Source organism: Physeter macrocephalus, chromosome 7, assembly GCF_002837175.3.
Source record: "Physeter macrocephalus isolate SW-GA chromosome 7, ASM283717v5, whole genome shotgun sequence".
Taxonomy (NCBI): domain Eukaryota; kingdom Metazoa; phylum Chordata; class Mammalia; order Artiodactyla; family Physeteridae; genus Physeter; species Physeter macrocephalus.
The window spans coordinates 27,238,283-27,261,098 of record NC_041220.1 but is presented as its reverse complement, the minus strand read 5'-3'; the positions used below and the strand labels follow the sequence as shown (position 1 = coordinate 27,261,098).

Below are 22,816 nucleotides of genomic sequence, written 5' to 3'. Positions count from 1 at the left end.
ATGATTCTATCTAGGCCTTTTTCTATACATATGTAGGTTTATATGACTTTAAAAATTTTTTTGTTTTTCCCCAAATGCGATCCTTTTTTATATTCTGTTTTGTAATCTGCTTTTTTTCCCTTCTGTAACTACATATCTATGTGTATCTTAAATAGTTGTGTAGTACGTCATTAAATTGGGTATATTGTAATCTGTTTAATTCTGTATTGAGATGGACATTTAGGTTGTTTATAATTTTTCAGTAATTTAACTGCAGAACAATAAAGATTTTTCTTCATCTGCTTTAGAGTAGTTGTGTTACTATTGTCTTTTAATGCATTCTTAGAAGTTGAATTTGTGAGTCAAAGGCTTTGTGCCTACTAAATGGGTATGAAAGTGCCTTTTTCTAATCAAATTTGGGTATTATCAGTTATTTTCATATTTCCCAATATGATACAAGACTAATGTCTATGTATGTTTTAATTTCTTTCTTTGATTATTGGAGATTGAACATATTTTCATGTTTTCTGGCCACTTGCAGTTTTCTGAGATTAATTTTTGTTTTGTAGTCTTTGCTTATTTTTCTAAGATATGTATGTTTTAAAAACAGTAGAATTTTATTTCTTGCATTAAGTAATAAGATTATACTTTCTGTTTTTTAAACATTTTTCTTTTTGCTAGAATTAGTTTCTCACTTAGCTATTTTCAAGTATTAACATAGGAAATTAAGTAATTAACTACTAACTAGTAAAGAAAAACAAGCTTGTTAGAATAATTTCTTTGTCTAAAATACAAATGAGGAGAACTGAAAACTCTTAATGCTTGTTTGCAGTCTAAGGTACCTATTTTGGCTTAACTGTTTCTCTTTTGCTTACATCTGTTTCTTAACCATGTTCTAGGTAAGAGATGTCTTGTAAAAGTATAACATGTGTATCTATTTTTTCACATGTTCTTTATTTTCATCATTGTTAAAATTAAAGAACATGGAAATTATTGATTCAAACACTCATTTTAGCAAACTATATGACTTTTAAAATCAGAAGATATAACATGTTTTGTATATAGTCTTTCCACATGATAAAAGGCTTGTTGGTTTTACTTTATTGCTTTTAGAAGAAAAACAACAGTGAAGACATTATGTATTTATGCGGACTACAAATCTGATGAAAGCTATACTCCAAGCAAGATCTCAGTCAGAGTAGGAAATAATTTTCACAATCTTCAAGAAATTCGGGTATGTCTTTAAAATTTTTAAAAATATTTTGTCCTGTAATGTTTGCTCTTTAGAAGATGGTCACTTTTGACATTAAACAGATTAAAATGTTAATATATAAAAGGAAAATTGTTAATATTTTAGAGAACATATTTTAAATTTTTTATATTTTTAATTTTCTTTTGAATTCTGATTGTCATCTTTATTTTTTTCCCAATATCTTATTATGGAAATTTTCAGACGTACAGAAAATCTGAAAGAATTAAATAGAGAACCTCAACATACTTATATCCTAGATTCTACAGTTGTTAATGTTTTGCTATATTTGCTTTATTATAATCTGTCCATTATCTAATTTTTATGTGCATTTCAAAATAAGTTGCAGATATTTATACACATCACCCCAAATGCTTTAGCATGGTATATGATAACTGGAGTTATTAATATTTGCTTAAGGTTTATTTTTTAAGGTAAAATTTATATGAATTTTGCATAAATATTAAGTATATTGTTGGTGAGTTTTGACAAATGCATACATCTGTGTAACTCCAACTCTTGTTAAAATTTAGAACATTTCCATTACCCCAGAAAATTCCCTCATATTCCTTCCCAGTCAATCTCCATCTCTATCTTAGCCTTAGAGGTAATTCTCGTTGTGATTTTGTTTATTCATTCATTCATTCATTCCATAGATCAGTTTTGCCTGTTCTAGAATATCATATAAATGAAATCATACAGGGTATACTTTTTTTTTTTCGGTACGCGGGCCGCTCACTGTTGTGGCCTCTCCCGTTGCGGAGCACAGGCTCTGGGCGCGCAGGCTCAGCAGCCATGGCTCACGGGCCCAGCCGCTCCACGGCATGTGGGATCTTCCCGGACCGGGACACGAACCCGTGTCCCCTGCATCAGCAGTCGGACTCTCAACCACTGCACCACCAGGGAAGCCCACAGGGTATACTTTTATGTAAGACTTCTTTCACTCAGCCTAATTTTTTTGAGATTCATCTATGTTGTTGCATGTATCAGTACTTCATTCTTTTTGCTTCCTGAGTTGTAATCCATTGTTTGAATATATCACAATTTATTTATCCTCTGATAACTTTTTGAAGACAGTAAGACAGTGCTTTTGTGACCTGAATTTTATTAATCCCAAAATATTTACATTTCAGAGATATCGTCAATGATCTTGAAATGTATACTTGGAAAGTTCTGGCCCTTAGCATTTTTTCTTTTCAGAAAATCATTGAGCTCAAATAATCATTAAAATCTTTTAAATTAGGTGGTTCTGAGAGATCTGGGAAGGATGTGTGATTTTTGAAAGACTTCCAGTTACTTTGTGGCCTGGACTCTTATTTGACTTAGTGTTTATATTTAGATCCTATCTCTAGGATCTAAATATTTGTATTTCTTCCCTGAGTTAGTGATAAAATGCTTAATAAAAATCACATATACTTTCATTGCTTTCTCATTAAGTGCAGTGTTGTTCTCTTGTGAAATCTGCTTATGTGTGAACAAATAATAAGTAAGGACATTGTCCACAAGTACTTTTTGTTGTTTGTTTTTTTGTCCTTTTTTGAGGTAAGTTCATCACTTCTTGAGAGGATTAGCTGGTTTTCTTCCAGTTATCTTCCTTTACTTTTAAAGAATAATCTTATAAATTTTCTTGAGAACTAATCTGGTTTTGAAAAATTGTCATAAATAAGATAATCTTCTTCTAGTTTAAAAACATTTCTTATTTTGTCTGACACTATAGTGGTTAATATGTTCTTCCCATGCTTGAATAAATTCATAAATAGATCAGCTCTTAATTTTCTTTGTTAAAATTTTTTTGCATTTTTCACTTGTTTCATTCAGAATCTTTTAAATTCTTTTTATTATCATAATCATATTGGACCATTTGCTAGACCTTTTTTCAGTCATGTATTTGATAAATATAATTAGTGCTTAGTGCTTAAAAATGAGATATTTACTTCTTATACTTTGTTAAACATTTTATATTTATCACATGATTGGGTCACTCATTGAGAAGCTTTTAGGGTGCAGAGTCAGCTTGTTTTGGTTTACAACTAAAGATTTGTCATATACTTCTTCAGACAGGTTGAAATATGTGAAACAATAGAAATAAAAGGTTTTGTTCCAAGATATGTGTGGTATATATTTGTAATGTCCACTAGATGTCACTATTGTCCTGTAATTGCTGGTCTCATAAGCTTAGTGATAAGTTCAAGACCTTAAGTAGTCTTAGTTCTAGTTTTTCCTAGAGTATATATATTCAAAAATTCTTTAACTCATTTTGGGAACTATACATATTCATATCTGATCTAGGTTTAGATCAGATTTATGTATTAAATTTATGTATTAAATATATGTTTGTATTTTGTAAATTAGAGAAACTTTAAATGATATTTGGACCATTGTAGAATACTTTTAATCTAGTCTTTGCTTCTATTATATCATTTAAGTCATGAAACATTAGTCATATAGAATAAGGGCTCTTTTAAATAGTCTCTTAATTTTATTCTAAGTGTAGTGACCACATAGCCTCATGAGACCAGTAATACTAAATATTACCAGGTGATAATGTAAGTTGTTTTCCTGAAAAACTTAATGAACCTACTGCTTTTCTGCCACAGTTCTCACTAAGGAACCATAATTTTTGGATTTTGCTTTAAAATATTAGTGCCGCCTTTGCAGCTCATGGTATAAAGAATACTTTTATCTTTAATTATACATCTTTATATGTGATTTACTCTGTGTACCGTTTTTCTTTTATAAGTTTAAGAAATTAAGAATCTGATAGCACTTTGTTTTTTAAGGAAAGATAAGCAGATCATGATTTTATTTTCTAACATTATTCTCCTATAACATCTAAATTGTTAACTATAGAAAAGTCTTTGCTTTTTCTAACTATATACTAAGACGAGAGATTAAAATAGTGTGAACTTTTATGAGGTTTTTAGAACCATCATTTTATTAGTTATAGGCCTGATTGACTGAGTGGAAAATCCAACGAAATCTTTTTATATTTTTCCATGGATGCTTGCCCACTGGAGGGTGTAGTGTGTACTGGAGTGTTTTAATAGGTTTTCCCTTTTTACTAGAAACTATGGATTTGTTTACTTGAAACACTCTAAAACCTACTTTCTTTAACTTTATTATTGATTTGAAATAGCAACTGTTAAAAAATTATAGTTCAGGGTGAGGAAAGCTAATAGGTTACCCTATTTATTCAAAAATTATTGGTTTTCTATCATATGTTTCCCTTCATCTCAGTTATGAAACATGATATTATATCTAGATCTTTGTTACTTCTGTTGAAAAATCTCTACAAAAAGATCAGGCCCTTCCTTTACTATTCTAGAATGCGTGTTTTAACCTTTATACCTGAGGAGGGACTTAAAATTAAAACAGAAATGAAGTTTAGACTTTTCTGCCTAATGGATGCAAGATACCAACACTGGGTTTGGCCAATTAGAACATTTTTGGCACCGGAGTTGAATTTATTTACGCTGTTCATTCTTCTTTCTTGTTTTCAAAATTATCTATCCTATGCAAATTGGAAACCAACAACCTAAGAACGTTTTATAATATGTTTATAATTTATTGCTTTTGCACAAGAGACTATTTCTATATAGAAGTGAGAATTTAGCATTTCAGAGTCTGTGTCATTATCTTTTCAAAATATTTCATCTCAGTTGTGTTATTTTTATGCCAGAAATCATGTTCATGTTGTCCAGGAAGTTATTTTGGAGATGTTTTCGAATAAAGATATAGTTGCTTTTTAAATGTTTAAATCATTTGTATTTTAGCATTATGTCTTGGTTTGATGTTGTTCCTTTCCTTTGCTCTCAGAAGAGAAAATATGTGTGAAGGAGATTTTTTGTTGTTTAGAGTGAGGAATCAAAAGAATACTATATATTAAATGTGCCCATTTTAACATTTTAGAATACATCTCCAGCTAAAATCTGAGAAAACTTAAAGTCCTTTTTAATTTTCTAACTAGTTATTTCTCTTTTTAAAAACTGTTGTAGAAATTTTTATTCTTAAATATAAAACCAAAGTCATTTACTAGACATATAGTGACAGCTCTCAAAATTATTTCTATACAGTTTATGAAAAACAACTTGGTAACTTAAGGTTAAGCAGATGTTTTCAGCATATGTGAAAGTTGTCCTTTGGTTCATTATTAGCATTTTGCTTCTAAAATTTGTAGCCACAAAAGGATAAAATATTGATGGAGCACAAGATTGAGCACTGAAGTGAATATTAAGCCTTGTTTTCGTCTTCAGATAATCAAGCTGTTACCAAGTGATTTTTTTTTTTAAGAGGAGGCTTGAAACAAGTCAATGTTAAGAGAGCTGTAATGCTATTTTCCTTTTCTTCCATGTGGGTGAGCATTTTGGCTCTCTACCTTGTGTCTTAAATCAGTAGTGTGGCTATGGGAGTCCATATATGGTACTTTGACAGAAGTGGTTAATAAGTCAGCTCTTCTGTTAAAATAACATTTACTATTATAATTTGCCTGCCATTAATGTGTGTGGTAGAGTAAGGAGATGCAGACAAAGGCTCTGACTCTCTCCATTGATCTTAAAATGTACTTATATTTACTTTCTTATGAGGGGCCTATTTTAAACAACTTGTTATAAAGTAGAATGATTTAAGCAGTATCTACAAACATAAATTGGTTTGATAAGACAGAGTGTTTAATTTATTGAGCCTTTGGAAAAATAGTTTTTATTGAATTTAGCCAATTTAAAAGAAAATATTTTTTTAAATTAATTTTTATAATTAACTTTAGGACATCTTTGAAATGAGTGTAGAATGCTTTGGTGAGGTACACATAATTTTTAGGCTAGAAATGTTGTCTCTTATCCCTCTCTAAGAGTAACATATGCAATTTTAAAAAATATTCATAATTATAAACATTACTTATTTCTAAAATGGAGTTGAGGTGTCTATGCATTTGGGGTACATTTTCTCTTGAAACTAAAATACGTTATACAGTAGAGTATCATATATATTTTTAAGAGAGAAAAGCATTCTGTATCTTTTGTTTTTTGTTTGACCATCAACTTAGGCTAGATTTTTTTTGACTAGCCTGGCATTGCTATATAAGGCAGATTCATGCTTTGTTCAGTAAATATTTATTTAGGGGCTGCTAAGTGCCAGGCACTGTGTTAGGTACCAGGGATACAGCAGAGATAGGCATGGTTTCTGCCCTTAAGCACTTCGTGGTCTGGTGGAAGAGACAGGCAAATAAGTCAACAAGTACAATATAGTCTAGTAAATACATGCAGGGGATATGGGAACACAATGGACTATTAGGAATATTAGTTAAAATTTTTTTTTCTAAAAGAGGTGCTGGTTCAACTGAATCTGAAGGATAGATGTAAAGCCTACTCAGGTGGAGAATAAAGTGGAGGTGTTCTAAAACGGGGCACGGTGAGCATAAAGGTATGGGAGCATGAGGGCCTGGCATAATGGCAGAACTGCCAGTAATGTAGTGTGCTTGGAAGCTGGGTAGGTGTGAGGAAGCCGCAGGAAAGACTGGAGAAGTGTTTATTCATTCAACACATTTACTGTGATGGTAATGTGGCCTCTGTACATAAGGAATATACATTCTTGTAGGGAATAAATATATAGTTGTTCCATTGAATATATATAGATGAAAGTCAGATTGTGCTTGCCGTCAGGATTCTAGGGAGTTTAGACTTCAAATGAGGAAACATTGATCAAGTTAAATCTTGGGAATGATGGGGCTGGAGCAGTGTAAGACCAGGTATGTAGTATCCAGGTGCAAGTTATGAGACTTTAACTAAGGTGATGGCAGTTGGGTTCAAGAGGAAGGGATGTGTTTGAAGTAGAATCAAAAGGACTTGTGACTGATTGCTACCTGCGGTTTACTGGGAGTGCGGGCAGGTGGTTCAAGTAGGTAGGAGTGGGCATCTAGATTTCTTCTCATGTCTGGCAACTGGTTGGATGTTGCGATTAATCAGAAATGGAATGCAGAGTTAAGGAACACTGGGGGTAGGGATAGAGAGAAAGTTTAAGCTAATGAGATTTATTTTTGCCACTGACTTCTGGTATCTTTTCAGATGGAGGGACTTTACAGTGGGTAGTCAAGTATATGGATCTGAACCTGAGGAAAGAAGTCTAGGTTAGAGTTGTAGATTTGGGAATCATCCATGTGTAAGTAGAAGCTCTGGTGTGAGTTTTCATTTCATTCAGGGAGTGTGTATAGTTGGAAAGAAGAGTACCAGGACTGGCTGGAACTGTGGAAATGCCAATATTCAAGGATAGAAAAAGATCATCCAATGAAAAAAGCTGAGAGGAACTGCCAGAGATGAGGGAAAAAAAATCAAGAGACTATGATGTCACAGAAGCTGATAATGGTCAGGAATCCAGTTAGATAGGGACTGAAAAGTTTCCTTCCTAAGCCTGTGTGACATGTTGTAATAGCAATTTATTTAATGCAGTTCTGAACTAAGACAGTTCTTGCAAGTAGTTTAATCACTCTTTGGAGTGATAGTTTCTAAATTTATAGATTTGAGATTAATTAAGTTATTTGCTTTCATAGCAAGAACTCCAACTTTTCTTATCATACTATTTGTGCCAAGTAAGAAGATTCTGATGGGTATTCTTGTTTTGTTTCATAATTCTTTGAATTGGAAGGTTTTGTCCTGCTGATGCATACTTAAAAGGAACTATGAAATTGATGAGGTTCCTTTCAAGGTTGCTCTTTTCAGGTGTTCTTTCACAGCAGTTATGGAAGAACTGCACTCTTTTTTTTGTTGTTGTTTTGGGGTTTTTTTTGCAGAGTGACAGTAGTAACAGCCAAGGGCAAAGAAAACAAACAAACAGAATTAGAAAACGCTTTATTAACCCTATGGCAGGATGTAGTACAATAGAAATAGGTACTTTACTTACAAATGTGAAAATGAGATATGGATCACCAACCCCTGTTATATAAGGAAAGCCTACTTGGTATGACCAGCCAAACAGGCCACGGGTGGGCATCTGGCTGAGAACCTAGCACAGTTTGGAAACAGTAGGCATTTAATAAAAAGTTGTCAAATAAATATACCAGTGGTCAGTCCATAGGCTTGTCACTGACCCTTGCTTGTGTAGTTTGCTTCAAAAGGATTATCTGAATAAATCTGATCGATTCCTTCTCTCAGAAATTTTTCTTTAAATTTTAATTGCGATTAAAAAAATAACATAAGATTTGCTGTCTTAACATTTTTTAGTGTAGTAGCATTACACGGTCCAGTCCAGTAGCGTTAAGTATATTCATATTGTTGTAAAACAGATCCCCAGAACTTTTTCATCTTGCAAAACTGCAAATCTATGTCCATTAAACAACTCCTCCTCATTTTCCTTTCCCCCAGCCCCTGGTAACCACCAGTCTGCTTTCTGTCTCTGAGTTTGACTACACTTAGATACCTCATATAAGTGAACTCATGCAGTACTTGTCTTTTTATGACTAGCTCATTTCACTTAGCACAGTGTCTTCAAGGTTCATCCAGGTTATAGCATGTGATAGGATTTCTTTCCTTTTTAAGGCTAAATCATATTCCATTGTATGTTTATCCATCCATCTGACAATGGACTCTCGGGTTGCTTCCACCTCTCAACTATTGTGAATAAAGCTGCTATGAACATGGGTGGGCAAATATCTCTTTGAGACCCTGCTTTTAGTTCTTTGGAGTATAAACCCAGAAGTGAGATTGCAGAATCACATGGTAGTTCTATTTTTAATTTTTTACCTCTCTCAGAACTATGACTCACAAGAAACAGGCACGTTAGCAGCAAGACTTGATGCAGAAAGATAATGTTTTGGAGAGGGTGGGTAAGGTGAAGGGCGTTTGCCAACTGAAGCTTTAAAGTTAGAAGAATATAAAGTATGAGGTATGGGAGCAGGCAGGATGGTGTAGAATGACTAGAGTGGATGTAAAGACAGAGACAACCAGGGGAAAAAAAATAGGCTGGAACAAGTGGCTGGTGCCCCAACATGCTTCATTTCCTGACCTTTCTCATACCTGGTTGTTTACTTTCTCCTGGTTTCCCATAGATATATAAACTTTTCGGTAAGCCCCTGCTTCCTGTAGAAACTTTTGAGTGAATTTTTATTCTTGGCAACTAAAATGACCCTGAATAGAACAGTAGTTGCAACTGAAAGAGCTGCAGCATATATTGCTGAAAAATACCTGCTGAAAATATTTATCGTAATTTAAAAATACATTGAATTGAGATGAGCCAACTCAAGAACTTTCATTTTTTTCCTCAGCCTCTTATTTTACATGTGGTAAATGAAGAACTAGTAATCTCCAAAAATTAGAGGCAAATAGGTGATTTTTTGATGGGACCAATGTTGCATTCAGAAGAGAAGAATCAGCATGTCAATTTTGACTTAGATTGGATTGACCATCATAGAATCATTTTTGAATTATTGTGTTCACCATTATTTGTGTTTATTGTTACCTCTGCTGTTTATTAAGTACTTTCTACATATATGACACTGTGCTAAGCAGTCACCACTCACTATTTCATTTTGTCTCTCCAAAGCTCACGTGGTAATTAGATGTTATTATCATCCCCATATTCAGATCAAGCTGAGGCTTAGAGAGGTGAAATGGATCTTTTGCTGTGTGACTCACTCTAAACATGAGAACGTTAGAACTGAAAGAAACTTTAGAGGTAATTGAGTTCATCAGAAACTCAAATGCTGAGCATACAGGCAGGTAACGCAACACCAAGAATCCATGCCTTATCCAAAGGGGGACAACTGCTATTCAATTGCAGCCTTTCTTGCCACAGGGAATATAGGCGCAGGGTTGCCCGTCTTTTAATTTTTAAAGAGAAATCAGAAATCTGGATTTGAATATGAAATTTCCCAATTTTAAAAACATGCTAGGCAAACAAGGTATATCCACTGCTCGATGTGGCCACCAGTTAGCAACTTCTAATCAAGTATGATGCCATTATTTACAAATGAGACGCCAAGAGGTGAAGCAAGCTGCCCAGTGTCACACAGCAAGGCAGTGCTTTAGCTGGGAATCAACGTACAATACGTATTCCTTTCATTTTTTTTCTTGTAAAAAAAATCACATTAGTTTACAAGTTACCAAAACATTTCTTCAAGTTTTTCAGAAAAATCCAAGTGTGTAGCTGGGGAAATGAGCTAGTTAGTGAGTGATAGGATAGATTAACTATTGATTTTTGAAATGTATTTAAAAATGGTTTACTCCCTTGATCTATCCTGTTGAAAATTGATTGTACTTGCAATGCTAATGCTGTCAGCATAAATGTTTATAAATTCTTGTTTTTCTTTTTTGCTGATTGCTTTTGCTTAATGATTTTATAAAGAGCTTTGAACAGGGTAATTTAGAGAATAAAATTTCTAAGGAAAAAGGACAAAAATCTCCAAGTTTCAGAATAAAAGAGTGAGAATATTGGGGTAGAAACTCTGGGAATATAAGCCAATAGATACTTTCTTCTGTGGCCCTTTTCCTTCGTAATCGAATCAAGCAAAATCATCATACAAGGGTTTGTAGGTTTTTTTGGCGGCAGGGGACCTTTCCTCTTTTATTTGCAATTACAGTTGATGGTAAAAAACAGAAACAGTAGTCCAGCTATCTCAGTGCCATTTTCAGAACAAATTGTCTAGTTTGAATTAGCTTAAGAATGATAATTAGCTAATTAAATGGTCTATAGCTAGTCTTGATCTCTGGTGCTTAATTAAGTAGGACAGAGGGCCTAGGCAGAGGAGACCCTCAAGGTACTTCTGATAAGAAAAGAAGATCTAGAATCAGACTGAGTGATACCATAACTTTGAGACAGTAGTAGGGAAATTGTTGAGATATTAGCTGTCTAACAATTTTAATTGTCTGAAGTCTTTTATCTTGTTTTAAATTAATATGGTGTTTCCTAAGTAGCTGTATAAATTTACTATTGCTTATTTTTAATAATGAAGATTATAATTTCTCATTCTGGGTTTTACATAATCTGTAGGTTCCCATTCTTTGCCACCAAATGAACAAAATTATCACATAGTTACAGATACCTCAGACTGAAATATATAATACCAAGAGAATGAGAAGACAAGCCACAGACTGGGAGAAAATATTTGCAAAAGACACTTCTCATAAAGGATTGTTATCCAAAATGTGTAAAGAACTTTTAAAACTCAGTAAGAAAACAAACAACCTGATTTAAAAAAAAATAGGCTAAAGATCTTAACAGACACGTCACCAAAGAAGATATACAGGTGGCACATAAGCATATGAAAACATGCTCCACGTAATTTGTCATCGGAGAAATGCAAATTAAAAGGAGATACCACTACACATTTTGTTAGATTGGCAAAAATCCAGAACACTTACAGTGCCCAGTATTCACGAAGATGTGGAGCAACAGGAATTCTCATTCATTGTTGGTAGGAATGAGAGATAGCGCAGCCACTTTGGAAGACAGTTTGGCGGTTTCTTACAAAACTAAACATACTCTTACCATATGATCCAGCAGTCAGGAGCTTTGATATTTACTCTGATGAGTTGAAACTTATACCCACACAAAATCCTGCACACAGATGTTTATAGCAGTTTTATTCACAATTGCCAAAACTTGGAAGCAACCAAGACGTTCCTCAGTAGGTAAATGGATAAACTGTCGTACATCTAGACAATGACAATGCAATGTTATTCAGCATTAAAAAGAAATGAACTCTCAAGTCATGAAAAGACATGGAGGAACCTTAAATGCATATTCCTAAGTGAAAGAAGCCAATCTTAAAAGGCTGCATACTGTAAATTTTAACTATGTGACATTCCAGAAGAGGCAAAGCTATGGAGACAGTAAGAAGATTAGGTATTGCCAGGAATTGGGGGTGGTGGGAAGAGAGGATTTTTAGAGCAGTGAAAATACTCCGTGTGATACTATCAACATAATGATGTACATGTCATTGTACATTTGTCTGAATCCATAGAATGTACAACATCAAGAGTGAACCCTAATGTAAACTTTGGACTACAGATGATTATGACGTGTCACTGTAGGTTCACCCTTAGTAACAAATGTACCACTGGTGGCGTATGTTGATAATGGGGAAGCTATGCATGTGTGGAGACAGGGGGTATATGGGAAATCTCTGTACATTCCTCTCCATTTTGCTGTGAATCAAAAACTGCTTTAAAAAATAAAGTCTTTATAAAAAAAGAAAAGAAAATATGTAATATACTCTCTATCTCCCCACCACCGAGGGTAAGCAGTTGTCTTAGGGTTTAACTGGCACATTGACTCATATAAAATAATGATTATAACAAACTGACAACTCCTGTTTTCCCTACTTCTTCCCTGAAATAACATACTTGCTAAATAAGCAAATGAGATTTCATAATAATAAGTACCCTGATTTTTTTCTGTAGGAAAACATCTCTAATTTTATAATAGAAATCAATAAAATAATTATAAAAGAGACTTATAGCCAGTAATTACTAAAATTCTATTTTAGTATATTAGTATATCTACTTATCTGTATTTAGAAAACAACTTTGAAAGTACATAGATTCTAACTCTGTAAAATGTTTAGACTAAATAGTGTTTTTACTCTAATTCTTAAAGAATCCCAGTTAAAATAGTCTTATATTCTTTTTTTTTTTTTTTTTTTTTTGGCGGTATGCGGGCCTCTCACTGTTGTGGCCTCTCCCGTTGCGGAGCACAGGCTCTGGACGCACAGGCTCAGCGGCCATGGTCACGGGCCCAGCCGCTCTGCGGCATTTGGGATCTTCCCGGACCGGGGCGCGAACCCGTGTCCCCTGCATCGGCAGGCGGACTCTCAACCACTGCGCCACCAGGGAAGCCCCATGGTGTCTCTTTTGACACTAACTGTATACAATGATAACTGTGGCCTTTGACTTATTCCCTAATTGCACTTTCTTTGAGATTCATGAGAAAAATGAATAGCCCTTTAAAAAAAAAAGATTGCATCCGTTTTCATTGTCTACTAAGTATTATACTCATTTTATATGTAATTGCTAAACCCTCAAAACTAAATCTGAAAGCTTTCTTTTCCTATGTTTTAGGAATTACAGTAAAGAGGTGTTACACACAAAACTTGTATAAGAAACAATTGTGATGCCAGTAGTCTCAAAAGCTTACTTTTAGATCTTCAGACTACTCTTCTAAGAGTTGAATTTCATATATTTTTTAAATTGGGAATTCCTTGAAGACATACATGTTCTTTAGCTATTATAACTATTATACTTTGGCTGCATTATTTTATAAAATTGCTTTTATAGAATTTATCTTTACTATTAATCAATAGGCCTACTTTGAGACACCTAAGAAATTATGAAATTTGCTGTTGTAATTCTGTTAGGAATATTGTTGAGAATGTAGTGTACTGTATCACAAAGTGGCCTTTTTGTACATATCCAGAGTAAAGATTTCCTTCAGATCTGAATTAAGGAAGAGCAGTGTGGTTTTATTTTGCGCACGCACACACACACACACACACACACACACATACACACACACAAGTTCCTCTGCTTAAGAGCTTTCAACTTGGGACTTCCAAGGTGGCACAGTGATTAAGAATCTGTCACCAATGCAGGACACACGTTTGATTCCTGGTCTGGAAGATCCCACATGCCGTGGAGCAACTAAGACCATGAGCCACAACTACTGACCCTTGTGCTCTAGAGCCCGTGAGCCACAACCACTGAGCCTGCGTGCCACAACTACTGAAGCCCACACGCCTAGAGCCCATACTCCGCAACGAGAGAAACCACCACAGTGAGAAGCCCATGCACAGCAACGAAGAGTAGCCCCCGCTCGCCGCAACTAAGACCCAGTGCAGCCCAAAATTAATTAATTAATTAATTAATTATTTTTTTAAAAAAGAACTTTCAACTTAAGGACTTTGGTAGATATGAAAACCTGCCTGTTGTAAGGGGGCAGTGGGTCCGGGGAGAAGTATGTCAGCTCTGTTAGTTACCAATAGGTGGTATTAGTAGTTGCTTCTATAGTTAAAACTTTGCACATGGGATTAAATGGACTTAACGATAGCTCTTTGGAATCTAATCTGTTTCTAAGTAGAAGAGCCTCCGTACTGTCAGAACCAGTAATGATAGTCACTTTGCTTTGACTGCCAGGAACTGTGGAGCCAAATTTGTGACCTACTTATAAACAATTCTATGTATATTTCTGTACCCTAATCTTACCCTTTTGCCATTTATTTAAGAATTTTATGCCATATTTCTTATCAGCTGCCACAAATCTTTGATAGCTTCCACTTGCACAGGAACAGTATCTGTCAATCACCCTCATGCCTAAGTACCTGGCATGCAGGTGCTCAGTTAATATTTATGCAATTTTTTTTTCTGCAGTGGCACTTGTATTTATTTTAAAGATAGTGTAGGGGCATCTGTTTTAGCTTTACTTTGCTAAAGAAAAGCGTTCTAGGCAGATTAGTTCTTAAACTGATTCTACCCTGGCAGCCCCACTTTCTGGTGTAAGCATAAGATCTTAGAGAAGATAATGACTAAAGGGAATATAATTTACTTTGGGAGAATCTAGGAGACTTATAACTTGCCTCTTATGCCTGGCCCAGTGGTGATAAGCTCAGGCTAAGTATGATAAAGAAGGCACTTTAGGGAGTAAGAATAGACTGATGAATGAAAAGAACTCTCTGCCTGCCTTCACTCTTCAACCATAGTATTTAGGTAGCTGCGTCACATTTAAGATAATAAAAAGATAAAAATCAAGTCAAAATTATTCTCAGCTAGTTTGTAAAATCTGGTTGTTAAACGTTAGCTTTATCCATTTAAAATTTTTATCATTTCTCTGTGGAAGAATAGTGAAAGGCATTGAGAGATGTTCCTGGCTTTAAATTACTTGTTTTGAATGAAGAGTTGCCTTACGTTGAGAGAGAATTGTTGAATGCTAATATGGAATTCAAATTTGAAAATTTTCTGTTGACTAAGATCAGGATTATCTGTAGCATGGAATTACCATGACTCACTGAACTCCATTTAACCTGGAGTCATAGTCATTTGAAACTTGCTGTATTCCCGCAGAGTCATATTGTACTTGCCCTTGAACGCATAGTTCTCTAACCTTGGCTTACAGGGGCAAAAACCCAGTCTGTTTCGTAAGCTGTAGTCTGGGTTTTAAATATTGTATTTAAAGTGGGACAGAAGGATGAGGCTTAAGCCAGAGAAAGGAACATGTTTCTAGGTTGTCTTTGCCACATGCTGCTTTAATTGTAGGTTTTGGAGTCTGTCAGATCAGAGTTGAAATCTTGGTACTATTATTACTTCTTTATTTTGTAATATAGGGCATTTTCTCTGTCCTTTTGGAGCCTCTGTTTATTTACTTAAAAAAATGAGAATCACAATCTTGTTTGGGTGGTCGTGAAGATTAAATGAGATAAGCTGTGTAAAAATATCTGCAACATAGCAAATACTTAGTAAGTTTCTCAGTCAATGTAAGTTTATGTCCTTCCATCCTCCTTTTTTCCTTAAGTTTTGTAATGGTTGCTTGCTTTATCCTTACTCATGCAAGATTGCAGAAGGTTAGAAAGTGCTAGATAAATGTGTCTTATCTTTATTAAGGCATGTGATAGTAATGGAGAGTAGATAGGTTGTCTTGCATTCAGTTCCTCACTACCAGATCTAAACATGAAGGGTTGCTTTTTAAAAATTTAATGTTGATATTTGGCATTTCAGTATCAGTTGTCCACAGTTGGATAGAGCATACATCCCGTGCAGGTTTTCTAGTTGTTGTTGTTGTTGTTTTTAAACCTTAATGAAATTTCCATTGGCATTGGATTAAACATACAGATTTAATCCTTTGAAACAATAGCACCAGTGGCATTATTTTGTGACTTTAGTAAGGGAATAGTTTAGCAGTTTTAATCTTTCGGATATAATCCAGTTAATAGCATAAAATCTGTTGGATCACATGTTGGACCATTGTGTCAAAATATTGGATCTTTCTTCACTAAGGTAACAGCTCACTAACGTGGATACTTCCTTAGATTTTTTTTTTTTTTTTTTTTTTTTTTTGCGTTACACGGGCCTCTCACTGTCGTGGCCTCTCCCGTTGCGGAGCACAGGCTCCGGACGCGCGGGCTCAGCGGCCATGGCTCACGGGCCCAGCTGTCGCAGCATGTGGGATCTTCCCGGAACGGGGCACGAACCCGCGTCCCCTGCATCGGCAGGCGGACTGTCAACCACTGCGCCACCAGGGAAGCCCCTTCCTTCGATTTTGTACTCTGTTCTTTAAATTTTTTGTGCTTATGAGATTTATTTTGATGTATTTAAAAAATAAGCAAAGCTGACTTCATACTGATGACTCTGAATTCTACTTCTCAGTCTTTATACTTTCTCTGGAGGATGTATTCTTCTGAATTAATATAATATGTATACTAATACATTTATAGAGTAGGGGTTGTAAACAGTCATTTTAAAAAAATTATTTATGTACATCTTAACTGCCACAACTTTTAGCCAAACCAGTATTTTCATAAAGGTTTGTCTATCCTGATTGCACAAATATTTTTACAGACATTTCCACTAAGCAGTGAATGTAGCCCTGAGAGTCACTCTAGCCAGTCTGAAGACACCCAGAGCAGAGAATTTGAGAGCAGTATTTGAGTTTTGGAAATGCACAGTGTGCTCTTCTTGGTAGGCGTTTGCTTTTAGGGCAGTTTGGCCTAACAGTTGAATGAATTGCTTCTGTTTAAAATTCATAAAGCAAAAATAGAGATAATCACAATACAATTTTTGCTAGAACATATTTTAAATTGACTTACTAGATCAGATAGTTCAAAAATTACTTTATGGAAAAATTATTTAAAACTTATTTTAAAAATCCTTCTTTGCAAAAAATTGATACGTGGTGTTAAGATAGCTTTTCACTTCCTTGTGGCCCAGCATAACAGACGATACTTTTGGCTTAGAAACTGGGAGTATTGGATGTGACAGTTTGGATGAGTTTGTGTGCATGAGCAGGTAATATATGGGGGCAGGCCTGTGTGTGGAAGATCACATGTACATTCATATATGTGAGAGTACATTTGGGTTGGAAGTGAAATGAAAAAAACTGGAGTATTGTCTTACTGTTAATAAAACTTTAGTGTTGGTATAATTAAATGGATACCAGACACCCGTATTCATTCATTCATCTTTTTCTAGTTGTTGCTCAGTAATAATTGGGCATCATTCTTTTACAGGATAGTTTTGAAGCTTGAAAGTACTCTATGGTCCAGTTATTACAAGATGATACTGTGAGATGATGGGGGATTATCTCAGATTTCTTAGGCCGAGTGATGTTGAAAGACCGTACTTTGGCAAACTAGACACATCTGGTTTCATATCTCAATTTTGCCACTTACTAGGTTCCTCATGCAGAGAATAGGGATAACAATGCTTTTTCATTGTGTTCCTGAGACAATTAAGTAAGATAAAGTTTGCAAAGTACTTATTCATATTGCCTGTCACAAAGCAAACACCCAATGATGCAAATTCTCTTTTGTGTTTTTTAAAAATAATATTTGACAGCATAAAGATTTTTGAATATTTGAAGTAAAATACAAATTAATTTCCACAATAGCTTCTGGCAGAGTAGTAGTGCTTTCTGCATCTTGGGAGAAATCTTGATAAGAGTACTGGATATTGCATACTAAAGGGTTGTCATATTCTTTATTTCGTTGTATAAACCATATAAGCAAATGTAGACATAATAGCTGATTATTGTTTTTTAAAAAGCTTCAACATTTTTATGATAAACTTCCATAAAATAGAAATTACTCTATGTAATTTGTATGTCATAATTTAGAAATCAATTCAATTTGAGGCAAATGTAGAGTTTCTATCAGATATTAAACCACCAGTTTGGAGAAAATGGCATTACTATGGCATGTTATTAAGATAAACTTAAAATCCCATTAGATACCAGTATTGTCATGTTTCTGAGGTTAATTGGGTGCATTCAGTTATAGGTTATGAATGGTCCCACTTGAATAATCCACCAAGCTATCAGGCAGAAAGACCAATAGTTGACGGGAGTAATTGACCTTGTCTGTATAATAGAAACACTTACAAATACAATTCTCTTTGCCAACAACATTGCAAATGAAAACCCCAGAAGAAACTGTTATGTCCTGTAACTGTCCTGGAATGCTTTGATTCAGTTAGCAGATTGTGGATGGAGGTGGGTCATGGTGGGTGGGAGTTGGGGAGATGGGGGATGTAAAGGATAGGAGGGAGAATTTCGGAGGGAAATTAATTAGGCAAATGTTAGAGAGAAACACACAGTTTTAAAATGATTTTAACCATCTTGAATCTCTAAAAAGTAGTGTCTTTGAATTTCTATAAAAGTAGTGTCTTTTAGGTTGTTTTTTTCCACCCTTCTTCTGTATCTCTAGCTGTTTTGTACAAATTTGATAGTCATTATTGCAGTGAGTTCTTTTCTGAACAGTAAGAACACATCTTTGACAAAGCACAGTGCTGTAATGAGGATGAAACATATTTGCCATCCTACAGTCTTGCTTTATTTAAATATTTTACCAATATAAGATGGATATTATCTTATATCCTTGATTCTAAAATAGCTTTCTGTTTTTGTTTGTTTGTGTTTTTGGTACAGGTTTGGATTTGTGCCAGAGTGGGGGAAGGGAGGAATGTTGGGAAGAGACACAGAATGAGAAAGAACACTCATTCCATGACAGATTTTGACGATTTGGTTTTCCCTCTCTCTCTCTTTTCTTTTTTGGGGGGCGGGTAATGATGAAGACCATGTATTTTATTAAAGAGCCCCCAAAGCAATATATCAGTCTTTCTTGAAGAATGCAAGTGTTTTCAAATGCTTTAAGAAACTTAGTGAACCAATTATAGGCCTTGGTCTTTAAAGGAATAAAAAAAACTTTAGCTTAAAACTCATTTTGGGTAATACGGATTTCCAAAATCAGCTCTGAGAAATTGTGTGGCAGATATCAGCCTTCATTGTAATACTGTAGGAGGGTGATGACAGTCCTGTTTCATTTTCCTTTTTAAAAAAAGACACCTTTTACATTGTAAGAAAAAGACAGTCAAAATGTTAAGTGGGCTTCACAAATAGTAATAAAAAAAGATTTATGATGGAAAAGAATTGGTGGTATATTTCACCTAGAGTAAGAAAGACAATGTGTAATAAGGGATTTTGTGGTTTTACAGCTCAGTGCATGTGTTTGAAAGCTGTTCTCTCAGCAACGTGGGTGGCAGGTTATGCTACCATATAATGTATTGTAGTTGGCTCTCCACACTTGTCAGGGTTAGTGTTCAACCACTCGGAAAATTTTCCCATTGTTCTATCATGTGAACCAAGACTAGTGTTGAATTCCCAATAACTTACAAAAAAAAAAAAGGTTTAATTAGAAAGTTTGGAATTTGATTACATCTTATTGTTTTAATACAGTGCTATATATTTTAGTATTTTATTTAGTATTGCATTTATTTTTCAGGCAGAAAATATCAAAATTAAAACCTCATCTTATTCTTTTTTTAAAATAGATTTTACAGAAATTTGTATACTGAATCTTGCCCCTTTTTTCTGTCTTAACACTCTATTTCCATCTTAAGCATTTTGCTTTAGATGGACCATGGCTCTTGGCAGCTAGTGCATTTTTAGCAAATAATACTGTTTCTAGTAAGAGTTGCAGGAAAAAAAAAAAAACTTAGTGTGAGGTCCTTGTAAACTGAACCTTTGGAACATTACTTTATTTCTCTTTTCCCCCCTTTTGTGCTTCTTCTCTATTTGTGTAATGGTTATAAATTACAACCTTTGAAAAGAAGAATGAAAAATATTTTGTTATTTTCGTAGTTGATTTTTTTCTTTACCTATTATTTTAAAAATACACAGAGAAATAAGCAATTATGGTATTGAAATTCCATTGTGCCAGCACCTCCAGAGCATAATCCAAAAAAAATAGAAAACCGCCTGCTGGGTTGTCTGCAGTATGCTTGTGTGAACATCAGTGTCTGCTGTTCACACGTCACTTTTTTACTGAAAGTTCCTCTCGGAATAAAGACTCTGTGTTTTCTGAGTGTAGTGAAACATTTGTTGTTCCTTAGGTTTTAAATTTGTGAGGAATTCTGTTTATAGGCTAAGTTGTCATAGATGTATATTACACGACTGTTACTGGCACATCAAGAAGTAGAGAAAAGGCTTGTATGTTTATATACTATAAAATAATAAAAAACTTTAAATGAAATATAAAGTATTAAAGGTGAGAAATAATGAGCTTTTGTTGAAGATATGTATGAAGGGTTGATCTAAATATTGACTTTTGCCCTCTAAAATCTATTTTATTTATAAAGTAAAGTGTATCTTGGCTAGATGAATATAAAAATATCATAAATTTGTCCTGTACTTCAGGACAAATTCAGATATTTGAAATTCAGATACTTAAATATGATGGATTCTTGACAATATTGAGTTAGTAAAATTTTTGAAGTGACCCTACGTAATTAATCAAGGAATGTATTAGAAAGTATATTTTTGGATCCTTAGGTTAATTCTTTCACTTTTAATCTTATTCACTTCATTCATTTTTATTCTTGTTATGCTGTTGGGTATCTTATTAGACATCGACAGCAAATTTACAAAATGTAATCCAGTGTGTTGACAGCCTCAACCTTTCACTCAGACTCATAAAATATCAAAAAGAGAAAGCATTTACCAGATAATAGGGAACTTCAGGTTTACATTGCATGAAATGAAAGTTGATGCCCACAGTCTACCATAAGGTTTATCTGAATCATTCAGTGTCGTTTGTTTTTTTCTTAGAAACCGTCCATGTAGAAGTTGGTAAAGGAGTAAATATACACATGTTTTGGCTGAAACTGAATTTTTATCCATTTCAACTATTTTTCATTGAGAGAGAATTTCAGGTTGGTTTGCCTCTGAATTTCACTCTGAGCTTCTTCGTCAATTAAAATGCACTTTTACATTTTACAATAATTGTATGAGCCTTTTAATTATTGTTTCTTCTGATTATTACAATGAGATTACTGTCTATCTGAGATCAGTTATTACATTTAGTCAATAGGTCCAGTAAACAGTGATGCTTGCTAATCTCTCACATGTTCTCCTCAATTTGCTTCTTATTACTTAGTTGTCTTAACCTTTCTTTCAGTCCTGTAGATGGAAGAGATTGTCATCTAAACAAGATACGTCTCACACATGCCTCCAGGAAAGGGGAGTAAAAGCACCAAGTCCTTAACATACTAGTTTTCTAAGGGCCTAAGACGCCTGAGTCTCCTGATTGCCACGAAGCCTAATTGCTCACGGGGCAGCCTGGCACGCTGCCATGTCCCCACTGGGCTGTTTGTTGGTGCTTGTGAATAGAACAGAAATGTCTTTGCTTTTTCTACTCAGTTGTCACTGATTGCAGTTTTAGGAAACTAGTTAACATTTTTCTTAAAATGATAGTAATTCACGCCAAGGTGAAGTCAAACTTCATAATGTCTAAGCAACAAGCAGTAGAGTTAGTTCAATGCTTTTAAAATTCATGTAAAATAAAATTCATTACTTCTTACTCCATAATATTCATTTTGTATAATCCACCTTAACCATTCTAGACAGATGTTCTAGATTTGGATAAACAATTTGAAAGTAAATTATAAGGTGGTTCTTTCTTGTACTTTTTGTACTTTTGTAAACAGAATCTGTTATGTATATGAATTTCAGGACCAGTGGAAATCACAGACCTTGCAAGCAAAGTGTGTGTGGGACTACTTCAGTTGTTTTGAAAACCTGTTATTGAGAACACTAGAGATGTTTGCATTTTAATTTCCAATATAACTGGAGGTGTATATTGGGTTTTCCCCTCTGCCTGGACCTATAACAAGAACTTCATTTGTTCCCAATGTCATGCTTTACCTCTAGGCACCATAACTAATAGGAAACAGTGAGTATTGTGGGACTTTCACAGAGTTGAGTTACTTTCTTCTTTTCCTCCCAGTCCCCTTCAGAGTTCCACATCTCTTTAAGGCGTATGTATTTCAATTACACTTGAATTGCAAATATTATTCACTTGTACTCATCTCAGAATATTTTTTGCCTTATTTTTTAGTCCAGAGAGACATACGTCAAGACTACTTCATTACTTCTGTAATGTTCAGAGTTCTGGCAGGGAAATTACTTTCAAGTCCTGGCTACATCCTTCACCAGCTAGGTGACCCTCGGCAAATTATACAACCTCTCTATGAACTTCAGGTTCCTCAGCTGTAAACTAGGGCTGTGGTGTCGGGATGATTAAAACAAGTGTCAGTTAAGTGCCTTGCACGTGGTAGCAGCTCACTAAATGGTAGCTGAAAGGAGCAAAGCCTTGAAAACTGGTAATGTTTTCATAGGCTGTAAAAGCATGTGCTTTTCTATAGAATCTCATGAAATTGGGAATTTCAGCTGTATATAGCTATTGGATATACATTTATATCTTTTTTTTTTTTCTTTTTTTTTTGCATTTCGCGGGCCTCTCACTGCTGTGGCCTCTCCCCTTGCAGAGCACAGGCTCCGGACGCACAGGCTCAGCGGCCATGGCTCACGGGCCCAGCCGCTCCGCGGCATGTGGGATCTTCCCGG

General features: G+C 34.7%; 1 protein-coding gene across 3 annotated transcripts in view; it reads left to right on the top strand.

The window, feature by feature from the left end:
- The window catches only part of ANAPC10 (anaphase promoting complex subunit 10), a 75,816-nt gene that overhangs the window by 27,953 nt on the left and 25,047 nt on the right, over nucleotides 1-22,816 (top strand). Inside the window, exons 4-5 of one of the 3 annotated variants that reach the window (XM_007127403.4) lie at nucleotides 1,093-1,213; nucleotides 21,369-22,488. In XM_007127403.4, coding sequence (XP_007127465.1) covers nucleotides 1,093-1,213; nucleotides 21,369-21,455 — 208 coding nt within the window. In that variant the 3' untranslated portion in view covers nucleotides 21,456-22,488. Of the gene's footprint in view, nucleotides 1-1,092; nucleotides 1,214-1,432; nucleotides 1,478-21,368; nucleotides 22,489-22,816 lie in introns of those variants that run through there. The other 2 variants (XM_055085905.1, XM_007127401.4) reach the window with 2 other exon arrangements.